This window comes from Panonychus citri, unplaced genomic scaffold (genome assembly GCF_014898815.1).
Source record: "Panonychus citri isolate SS breed McGregor unplaced genomic scaffold, ASM1489881v1 Contig00028, whole genome shotgun sequence".
NCBI classification, from domain to species: Eukaryota; Metazoa; Arthropoda; class Arachnida; order Trombidiformes; family Tetranychidae; genus Panonychus; species Panonychus citri.
The window spans coordinates 1,555,348-1,568,111 of NW_026515433.1; the positions used below are offsets into that span (position 1 = coordinate 1,555,348).

General features: G+C 30.1%; 1 protein-coding gene across 1 annotated transcript; it reads left to right on the forward strand.

The window, feature by feature from the left end:
* Nucleotides 1–2,453: 2,453 nt before the first annotated feature.
* Nucleotides 2,454–3,884, forward strand: LOC128397244 (iroquois-class homeodomain protein irx-5-like). Its single transcript, XM_053357952.1, has one exon. The coding sequence runs from the start codon at nucleotides 2,584–2,586 to the stop codon at nucleotides 3,817–3,819; it is 1,236 nt and encodes a 411-aa protein (XP_053213927.1). The 5' UTR covers nucleotides 2,454–2,583; the 3' UTR covers nucleotides 3,820–3,884.
* The last annotated feature ends 8,880 nt before the right edge of the window (nucleotides 3,885–12,764 follow it).

The window sequence follows — 12,764 nt, forward strand, 5'->3', positions numbered from 1 at the left end:
TTATAAGATGTTAAATCTTATCTTTGTTATTATTTCGGCAGATTATCGCCTTTAATTGATTAACTTGAAATGGATTGGCAATTAAAACACTTAAGATATTATGTCTAAAATCATTAATTAAAACGATCGGCTTGTCTTATTGTAAGTGTCTATTATAATAAGAAACCGATAATGAGAATTGATTATAATTAATCAATAAGTGATTTAATAGCAAAACTAAGAGGTAGGGATGATAATGATACGATGATGACGAGGAAGAGGATGAGGATGAGGATGAATATGAAGAGGATGATAAATAATAATAACAAAAACACATTAACATGATCAGCAAGTTGTTATCAATCACCGGAAAATCTAAGAAACTAATTATCATGATAATTGTTTGATTAGTTGATTAATTATTATGTTTGCCCACTTGTATTGGGATTAACGCTTTCTCCTGCACTTTTAATTATCTTACAACTTAAACGAGACAATTTAACATCAATCTCACAATTTGATTAATTCTCTCTCTCTCTCTCTCTCCCCTGTATCGATTGAGGCAAAAATAACAAGATCAACAATATGAAGATCACTCAATAAACAATTAAAACTAATTTTCATTTGTAATTATGATTAGATTTGATTTGGTTTCAAGAAAATGGTCAATTTTGGTCTTAACCACCATTTTGGCCTTAAGAGATTTCTATCCAGAATAAAGGGATTAACATTAGATTAAACGATTAACCCAAACAATCAACTAATCATTTACCACAAGTACCTTACTTTTTTTTTCACTATGAAAATAACCTAAAGGCTCATTTACCTTCATCACCTTTAGCACTGCCATTAGGGTCATTAAGATGGATGATGATGGTCAAGGTTCACCCCACTTGCAATTAAAAGTAAAACAAAAATCTGGTCAATTGTTTAATTAACCAAATCATCAACTAATCATGTAAATAATTGAGAAATAATTGTCACATAAATTATCAATATTAATAGTTTTCTCTTTCTTCGTCACAATTTTCGAGTTTCTTTTTCTTTCTTGGCTCATTTGCTTTTCTCTCATTTAATTATCTTAAATTGCCATTTCTTGCCAACATTGTCAGCAAACAAACTTAAATCCATCAATTGATAAATCACGAAAATTATCAACTTCGAAGATTAACAAATGATTAAATTTGCTCTGATTATAATTGATTAGTTTCTCCAAAGTGACAAAACCTTAAACTGAATCTTCGTTCATTAACAAATGTTACAATTAATTATAAAACAAGAACAAGTAAACGAGGGATTGGATTCAGTTCAAAAGAGAATATCGAAGCGTGAAGATCGAATATCAGAATCATAGATCAGAATAACATCATGATCATCAGGGTGATGTTAATGTTATTTACTTGTTGTACACTCAATGGGACACATGATTCCGGTTCCTATTTTTTTTGCTTCATTTTCATTGACAATCAATAATAACCACAAACAACAACAAACTTGCTGATTATGTAAACAAAGCGGAAATGAAAACAAATGAAATAAGAATCCACTAGGATGAGGATGATAAAAAATGGATGACCATGATAAGGAAGATCAGAATGACGAGTAAATCTCTCTCTCTCTCTCTCTCTCTCTCTCTCTCTCTCTCTAGCAAAGTAACAACATTAAATTGAAGTTAAGCCAGAAAATGAAATAACATGATGTTTTTCAGGTAAGATATTGGATTTTTTTTCTTGAAATTGAGACTGAAAATGATAAAATATTTCAATTCTGACTAAATGATCATCTCATGATTAACAGCAATTAATATCAGGTAAAGATCAATCTCTTGTAATAACAATTTAACGAACTGAATTAATTAATTGGTTAATTGTTTGAATGAATTTGTAGGAATCGATGAGTGAGAAAAAGTTTAATAAACCACCAGGAAAAAGAGGATAATCAAGTTAATCAATTTTCTATTGGAATTATGATCAATCGATTTGTCCGAAAAAGAGTATCTGATTCGTTTATTACTCTATTGGTATTAATATATTAATACATTTCTATTAAACAAAAAAAAAGAAAAAAAAATTAAAAGTATATAAGAAATTGTAACAATCAAATTAAGCAAATGGACGACAAACAACTAATTTGGTGGGTAATTATCGACCACCAGCTCACTAACTGTGATCGATTGATGATGAATTATTTTCTAATTGGTCTGTAATGAGGGTTTACTCATAAGTGGTCAAGGTGAGTTAAAGGTAAATGGAACAAAAGAAGAAGAAGAAGAAGATGAAAAGAAGAAGAAAAGAAAGAAAGAGTTTCGAATATTAATCTTACCTTTTTTACTTGAAAATCTTCTCTCTCTCAAAGTAGTAAAAGTTACCTCCCAGTTCCTCCCACCGGAGAATATTATTGGTTAGAATGTGTCTCACTCTTGTCGAAGGGAGTGGCTTCCATTTTATTCCCTTTTCTCTTTTAAGTGGCTTTGGTTTCGTTTACAAATACAATCATAACATTGTTTTCTCTTGTTGTTGCTATGTTAATGTTCATTTCTATGTTTACACTTTTCTGTTCTGTTCGTCGAAACTTTTAAAACATTGTAATCAACTTTTAACAAATATGGTGACCAATGGTATACCTTGTGTGAGTGTTTGTGTTGATGGTGATAGTAATGGTGATGGTAGCGGTGGATCAGGTTTACCTGGTGAACCAGCAAGTGCTAAGTCACCAATTGTTGTCAACGGTGATTTAAATGAAGGTGGTGGTGGTGGTGGTGGTTCAGGGTGTTCATCAGTTAAAGTACCCACACCAGTGGTTTCACCAGTTAATTTTTCCAGTGGATCAAATTTACTTCAGGTGGGGATTCCGTTTCCAATAGGATTAGGTCATGATCCACCTTTGCACCCATTTTATTCAGTTCACCCGAGAATTGGATTCGATTCAAAGGAAAATATGGAAGCGTGGAGATCACTTCCACCTTATGCCTCAATGTATGGTGGATATGAAGGAGCAATTCTAGCTGGTGGTTATCCGATGCTAAGAAATGGATATGATTTGAATGGTTCGAGACGGAAAAATGCCACTAGAGAAACGACCTCAACTCTAAAAGCTTGGCTTAATGATCATCGGAAGAATCCTTATCCAACTAAAGGAGAGAAAGTAATGTTAGCAATAATCACTCAGATGACTTTGACACAAGTGTCGACATGGTTTGCCAATGCTCGTCGAAGGTTAAAAAAGGAAAACAAAATGACTTGGTCACCTCGAAATCGATGTGATGACGATGAAGATGAAGAAGATGATAATTGTAAAGAAGGTGATTATGGTTCTCTAAATGAAAGTAGATCTAAAGAACCCGAACTACTTGTTGATGATTATGATTCATCTTCAGATTCAATTGAAAAGAAACGATTCAAACGGGATGAAACAAATTCTGAACCGACAATTTTATCAACTTATCCTGGCCATCTTGGTATTCATCATAATCATCATCATAATCATCATCATCAACAGCATCTTTTTAGCCAACGAATTCATCCACTTTCACAACAAATTTCATCGTTTAACCAAAATCAATTAGCTCATCAATCAGCTCATCAACCACCACATCAAGCACCAAATCAACCAGCACATCAATCAGCTCATCATTCAGCTCATCATTCATCACCATCACCAACAAACTCATTAACTTATTCATCCTCACCACCGCATTCGTCAACAAGTGTCACTATTGACCACAACCAGAACAGTAAATCGGCTTCTAATGGTCACGATCAACCCATAGGCACTTCAAAACCAAGGATTTGGTCAATTGTTGAATTAGCGACATCATCAAAATCATGTGAAAATGATTAACAATTTAAACTACTTTTTTTGCCCCTAAGAGATTTTTCCCCAAAATAAATATGGATGACACATTATATGAGTTTTTACCTTCTTATTTATTCATCTATTGATTAACAACCAAACTAATGGTAATTACAATTTACACCCAACAATTTACGATCAAACCATTTAGGTTTAATCAATGAAATCATTTTACTTTCCTTTCTCTTTTTTTTTTGTCTCACTTGTTTCAGAAAATGAATGAATCAAGTAAACCACTGAATTAGATTTAATTTAATTCATAGAGAAAATTGAGAAGAGAAAAAAAATTATTTCGAGTCAGGGGACATTCGGGATAAAGTTTATCATTTGTATCATGAAAAGTTCAGTGGATAGTGAAAAAGAAATCAATTTCATTGAGAGAAATCAAATGCTAACCTTTAACAAAATCGTGTCTAAGTTTCAAATATTGACCTGGAATTATAATCGTAATGTGATTAGATGGATTAACCTGAAGAAAACAATTTACGAATCAATTAATCATTACAATTGAAACAATTTAATCAACCGGATCAAGAATTCTCACCTATAAGATATTTGATTTCTTACTAAATGTTCATTAAAACTTTCCGAAAATAAGTTTTTTCTTTCAGTCGACAATTCGAACCAGAACTTTAACTTAAATACGCGAACAAAATGTCCAAACTATAAAATAAAAAATCTTCCCCTGGATTAAGAAAATATTTCAACCTTTTTAGAGTCAATGGATTAATCCAATGGATTAGCCGGTGGCAAATACAAACCAAACTGGGAAAACTCTGTGACAAATATAAATTTAGTTCAACCTAAAGGGTTTGACTGTATAATAAAAGGTTAATCATCATTTGCAATAGGTAAATGTCATGATATACAAATGTGTTTATTTCATTTTCTTAACACTAATGGTAATTTAATTTGTATCGTTAATACAATCAAAAAATCAATGTGATTGTTTGTAAACAACATTTCAGTTAATTTAAAACATTAACCAAACTAATTAGCTTATTGATAATCAACTAATAACATGAATAATATTGTAAAACATATAATATATGTGGTTTATTATACAATATGGTTCAATTATCACAGGTAAATTGTTGCTTTGGTTGTTATTGTATCTGATTGACAATCAATTTTCATTGTTATCGTAATCAAATATGGCCAAGTGTTTGTGTTGATGGTAGCGGTGAATCAGGTTTACCTGGTGAACCAGCAAGTGCTAAGTCACCAATTGTTGTCAACGGTGATTTAAATGAAGGTGGTGGTGGTTCAGGGTGTTCATCAGTTAAAGTACCCACACCAGTGGTTTCACCAGTTAATTTTTCCAGTGGATCAAATTTACTTCAGGTGGGGATTCCGTTTCCAATAGGATCCAGTTTTGCGACCATTTTATTCTGTTCACCCGAGAATTGGATTCGATTCAAAGGAAAATATGGAGATCACTTCCACCTTATGCTCGCAATAATCACATCATAATCATATGACGGCGACACGGTTTGCCAATGCCCGTCTAAGATTAAAAAAGGAAAACAAAATGAATGAATGGTCACCTCGAAATCGATGTGATTACGATTCAATTGGAAAGAAACGTTTCAAACGCGATGAAACTAATTCTGAACCAACATCCTATCCACTTATCCTGGTCATGTTGATACTCATCATAATCAGCACCATAATCATCACCAACAGTATCTTTTAACCAATGAATTCATCCACTTCCACAACAAATTTCATTATTAAACCAAAATCAATCAGCTCATCAGCCAACACATCAATATACATATATACAATATACAACATGTTTCAATTATCACAGGTAAATTGTTGCTTGTTTGTTATTCTGGCTGATTGACAATCAATTTTCATAATTAAATATGTTCAGATAAAAAATCTATGTAACAAATTATGTATGTTTAATTGTACCAATCAATTGGATGGACAAACTGTAACCTCAAACTTGCGGGTAAAAGTATTGACTGATTTGATTGGCAATCAAATACAATTGACAATCAAATCAAAGTGTGAAGCTTCAATGGATAAATAAGAAAATAGTTATCATAATAATAGTGCTTGAATCAATAGAGAGAGAGAGAGAGAGAGAGAGAGAGAGAGAGAGAGAGAGAGAGAGACTTTTCTCCTACTATCATCTGAATATCACCATGATCATGATGATCATCAATTCAAATGAAATGATATAACATCAATATTCAAAACTAAGACATTAAGACAATAATTTATTTAAAAAGCTGAGATTGTCATTACTGCATCACTTTGATATTTATGCAAGAAGATGTTGATGATAATTAGAATGATAAATAATCGATTTTGCATTTTCATCCTCTTGTTTGCTTCTCTTCTCATTCAAATTGATGCAAATTCCATTTTTCTTGCATAGACTTTTCATTGATGATGATGACAAACTCAGAGGAAGAGGAAAAAATGATCATCACTATTTATCATGATTATCATTGTTTACATGGTGATGGTGATGAGAATGCAAAATTTACATGTATTATCCTTATTGATGATCAATTCATGGTGTAATTCAGCATTCAATTCATTGGATAATAAGATGATACTGATGATGAGAGGGGAAAATAAACAAAAAAACATTTGCAAACATTTTTGCTTCTTCTATATCATCATCATCATCTTCAATCTTTTACTCTTGTATTTACTTTTCCATCCACTGAATGTTGATCTTCATCCCTATCAACACAAAAACAACAACTTTATCATCATCCTGATCATTTCCCTTTGCATTATCATCATCAAAATGAATCAATGTTTAACCCGGAAATTGATTGTAATGGCAATCAGGGCAATGTTAATGTTATTTACTTGTTATACATTCAATGGGACATATGATTCCGTTTCCTATTTTTTTTGCTTCATTTTCATTGACAATCAATAATCACAAACAACAACAAACTTGCTGATTATGTAAACAAAGCGGAAATGAAATAAGAGTCCACTAGGATGAGGATAATGACCAAATGGATGACCATCATATCTGTGAACATGATTATCACTTTACCTTTAAACCTGGGAAATTAATTGTGATTTAACATGATTGATAAACAATTTACCACCCACAACAATTTAGCCCCCTAGGCAATTTATCATGACATTTTATCATGAGCACAATAAACAACTCAGTTAACAGTTACTTTTTTTGCAACTTTCCAAAAGCAATAACATTTATCTTCATCATCATCATCGTTATAAGAAATGGCACATCAGAGTAATGATGATAAGGAAGATCAGAATGATGAGTAAATCTCTCTCTCTCTCTCTCTCTCTCTCTCTCTAGCAAAGTAACAACATTAAATTGAAGTTAAGCCAGAAAATGAAATAACATGATGTTTTTCAGGTAAGATATTGGATTTTTTTTCTTGAAATTGAGACTGAAAATGATAAAATATTTCAATTCTGACTAAATGATCATCTCATGATTAACAGCAATTAATATCAGGTAAAGATCAATGTCTTGTAATAACAATTTAACAATTCAAATCATGTTTGCAAGTTTAATGTAATTTTATTTATATTTTTTTACTCAAAAAAAAGATGAGCAAAAATTTTGTTCAAACTTTAATTCATCATCTTGATTTCATCTTATTTAAACTTTACCTTTTCCGGGTTATCAGATAAAACTTCATTCATTTAACTTACGATAATGTTTTTCATTCACTGGACCCAATTTTTGACATGTTGACCTTTTTTTTATATCTTATATAAACTGTTACCTCGATTTAATCAATTTGAGTAACTTTTAATTGCAATCATTTTGATTGTGAATCAGTGATTGGAGAAGAAGCTGAAAAATTTAGATTAAGTTTTGTAAGTAATTCGAGAAGTGATTCCTCTTACTCAGTTTATCTACATGATGATGATTATGATGACCGGTAATCGATTCCATCATCATGATCGTCCTCGTGGTTGAGTGTTTCAAGAAACAACAATAATCTGATTGTGGTGGTTAATCAAAAGCAATTAACTGATTGTAATCAACTTATAGTGTTGACAAGATTTGATTCCAGATAATTATCATGATCACAATTCATAAGAAAATAATCTTACTTTTTTTTCAGATTTTTTTCTTCTTCTTCTTCACAATTTAGTTGATATTTATTTTTCTCCATTGGTGTTTGGATGGACAGTAAACTGACCATTGGATCTATAATTTTTTACCTGAATTCGAATGTCGAAAAGCTTGATATTATTATGAATGATTATTTGGAACAAAAGAAAAATTCTGAATCATGGGAAAATTCAATTTCCATCATGATAACTTTTTCTCTTTCTGTTATTTTTTTCTTCAATGATAAACTTGTACTCAGGGAATTCTCGATTCTATTCAATTACCGATAAATTGTGATAAACATGATTCTTTTACTAGAAAATACCGAATGACCGAATTCATGATGACGACGATGATCATCATCATCATCATCATGAGCTGATAATGATATTAAATGAAACTCAGAATTCATTTGGAAAGGAGAGAAAATCAAACAGAATCAAATACCGTCTACATTATCCATTATTATTATTCTCGATCATGATAAAGTAAACAATAACTTAATCAAATTCAGAATTATCATGAAATCATTTTACTTTGCTTTCTCTTTTTTTTTGTCTCACTTGTTTCAGAAAATGAATGAATCAAGTAAACCACTGAATTAGATTTAATTTAATTCATAGAGAAAATTGAGAAGAGAAAAAAATTATTTCGAGTCAGGGGACATTCGGGATAAAGTTTATCATTTGTATCATGAAAAGTTCAGTGGATAGTGAAAAAGAAATCAATTTCATTGAGAGAAATCAAATGCTAATACAATTTAGAAATTAAATTAAATTCATAATCAAATCACATCGGAATAGAATCATATATATAATATATACAAAAGATTCTCAATTTTCGATAAAAAAATTCTCTATTCTCTTCTGTTAGAACTTTTTTTCCCCTCGAACTTGTTATCGATTATAATTGATAAAACTAACCTTTAACAATATCGTGTCTAAGTTTCAAATATTGACCTGAAATTACAATCGTAATGTGATTAGATTGATTAACCTGATTGATCAACTTTCCTTGATTGTAGTTAAATATTGATTTTCATAACCCAATCAACGAAACATTGAAACAAACAATTTACGAATCAATTAATCATTAATCATTACAATTGAAACAATTTAATCAACTGGATCAACCTTTTTTTATTTTCATCATATAGTCAAACCATTTAGGTTGAACCAAGTTTATAACTATCGTAAAGTTTTTTCAGTTTGGTTTGGATTCGCCATCGGCTAATCCATCGGATTAATCCATTGACTTAAAAAGGTTGAAATGTTCACTAAATCCAAAGGAAAACTTTCTAATTAGTTAGTTTGGACATTTCATTTAAAACTATGGTTCGAAAATTGTAATAAAGATTCAGTAAGTAATCAAATATCTTATAGGTGAAAATGAACATAGAAAAAAAATCTTCCTCTGGATTAAGAAAATATTTCAACGATTTTAGAGTCAATGGATTAGTCGGTGGCAAATCCAAATCAAATTGAGAAAAACTCTGTGCTAATTATAAACTTGGCTCAACCTAAATGGTTTGATTGTATCTCTTGAATTGATTGTTTGGCAAATTTGATATATAATTACGATTATAATTGTCTAATTCAATTGATAATTAACCAATAATAATCAAGCCCAATTGGGTTGATTAGTTAAATGATCATAATGAATACAATATATGATCAATAATTAAACTAATAACCATAAATATTATAGTATTGTATAATTATAATCATCAGTAGTTGTGTTTTAATTGTTGTTACTGTTTTTGATTGTCTTTATATATATAATTTTTGATTAACTTAAATCATTATTATTATATGAAACATGATCAACAATCAATGATAATAATGATTCAACACAATGATAATAATAATCATCAACGATTGTTGATCAAAAATTAACCAACCAAATCAACAAATCAATTGGGTTAAATGATTATTGACACGAAGGTAAAAAAAAAAGTTTTATAATATAAAAAAAAACCTACAACAATCAACTAATCATCCAGTAATTGCTATGATTGTTATTATAACAATTTTCCATTAATATTTAAAGTTTTCAATGTGATCATTAAAATCAGGTAAAGGTAAACACAATCAAATTTAATTTAATTTCATGTATCCAAACATAATTTTCAGGTATTAACAAAAATAAAAGGATTTACAATTAAAGGTAAGACAACAATTTAAATGACCAAACAAATCATTAAATTAATCAATGAATGACTGGCAATCTAATGCATTCACTTAACTGACACAATAATAATAATTAACCATCACAATTAAGGTCATCATCATCATCACTTGAATATACAATCAGCAGTTAATTGTAAATTAAAATAATAATAATAATAATAATAATAATTGCAACAAAGCTAAATTGCAATTGTGCAAATGGTTAATTGTAGTAATAATGAAAAGCAATCAAACAATCAAAACTGTTCATTTGCATGTTGATTAAACAGGACATTAAATTTCATCAACTGTTAACATCATCACAGTTAATCACAATCAAAAAAAGTGTACAATTTAAACTCGTTCACCTTGGTGATTAGTTAATTGTTGTTTGTCTTATTATTAACTGAACTGTCTACTCTTAAATCAACTCACAATTAACAATCAACAATTGACACATTAAATGATTAAAGAGAGAGAGAGATTGAAAAAAATTTTCCACAACTAAATCAACAAGAAAATTAAAATGATTACAATTTAAATACTCGGTGTAATTTGTTTGCCTTAATTGTTGATATATTACACGCTAAATAATATCCTTAATTGTTGTACTTGTTGAAACTGTATAACAACAACAACAACAACAATTTATCACAATTAATATTATAGTTTATACACTTTTGTGTGTGTTGATTGCAAATAGACAATTAAATGACCTGAACAAACAATTAAGGTTTACAATCATCACTCACCTTGTTGGCTAGTTGATTGTTTAGTTAATTGTCTGATTGTTGTTTCAAACTGTGATGACAGTTACAATTAACTAATCATAATAATCAGTTAGATAGTTTTTGAGTAAACATTCAAAGTAATCAAACAATCAAGAAAAAAAAATGATGATGATTAAAATAATTGACTTGAAACAATTTACCAAATCAAGATAATGATTAATATAAAAAAAAAAGTTAACGTTAATTGTTACAATTTAGCTAAATTTTCAACAAAATAAATACACAATCAACTAAATGATTAGTTAATCAATCATCACAAGAAGAGTCAATTTAAATTCAGTATTGTTGGTTGACTAATCAATTAATCGCCTAATCAACATTGACACTTTATAGTAGATCAATTTTCACACAATTAGGGTTGATCATTTTGATCACAATTAACTTTTTTTCCCCCAACAATTTAAATTACTTTAAGTTACAATTGTTATCCTATTGAAATGTAGCTTTGTTTAAGTAACATAAACAATGTTGATGGTCAGTTTGTTTTGACATTTTAATTACACTGATTTCATCATGAAAAGCTTAAGTGTTGACCATTGGACGTGCTGATATATTGATGGTCAAGAACGAAGGTCAAAGTTTAGATTATAGTTATCATGGTTTTTTAGTTATCTGTCTTTTGTCTGTCTTTTTTTATTTAGATGGTTTTTATGTTGCTAATTTCCAGACCTCTAGAACAGAGGTTTAAGTGACCAAGGGTCAACACTTTGCTATTGAAAACAACAACAACAAAGGTCAAATTTACAAGTTTATTGGTCAGTTCTGGAAGAGTAAAAATAAAAAGCAGATATAATAAAATGCTAAGAAACAATTTTCTCGAGGCGATGGACTAGACAAAAACTCAATGTCCAGTGGACTGTTGTTGGTGAAGATGTTGATTGCTGACCATTGATCTGTATATAGTCAATGGAAGATGAGAAAACAGAAAACTCTGAATGGGGAACAGAGTAAGACTTTATGGATCCATAACAATAAATTGGTAATCAATTGATTGTTACTTTTGACCAATTGTTTTGACCATCAAAAGTTGTAATCATTACTTGGATTTTTTTGTTTCCATTGAAACTTTTAAGTTAAACATTGGTCAGTAAACTAATAAGATGAATCTTAAAAGTCAGTCCAAAAGAAAGCAACAAACTATAACAGCCAAAAGCCACCAAAATCAACACTGTTGACCAGCATGCTGATTGTCCATCTCTTTTTGTAATGAAAAAAAGTGACCATTAGCATGAAATAAGGTCTAAACAAAGAAAGACACTAAACGGAAAAATCAGCGAAACCATTGACATCTTTTCGGATGTGAAAACCCACCCAACTATCAACCATCAATTTCCATCAGTTAATTTGTCATCTTTTACCACCCTTATCAAAAACTTCACTCCCACTCCCTTGAAAATATTCACCACTTAAAGATAATAATATAATCATAATCCTAAGAATCATAATTCAGTCAGAATTTCATTTCTTTCCCTGTTTTCAATTCCATCGACTTCAACACCAATTCTGATGAACAACAGCATCGATACACTCAAAAACCATTAAAGGTAACTCTACAAATCTCCATCATCCCTCTCTCTCTTTCTCTCTCTCTCTCTTTCTCTTCCCACCATCATCTTCATCTTCCCTCCGATAGAGTAGGAAGAGGATGAAAATAATATTCCCATTGGAGGTTATATTTACTCACTCATAGTGAATGAAAATGATGATATAAGTTTTTCCTATGGTAAAAGAAAATGAATTGCAAACAAAACTAATACACTTCAATTGACTTTGAACAATATTCAATTCTATTAGTGTGAATCGCTTTGATTATTGAATATATATGGAAGTTAAATTGTTACTTCAATTGTTGTAATGGTGAGAGAGAGAGAGAGAGAGAGAGAGAGAGAGAGA

Coding starts and splice junctions, on each gene's coding strand:
- LOC128397244 (XM_053357952.1), top strand. CDS start 2,584: ATGGTGACCAATGGTATACCTTGTGTGAGTGTTTGTGTTGATGGTGAT.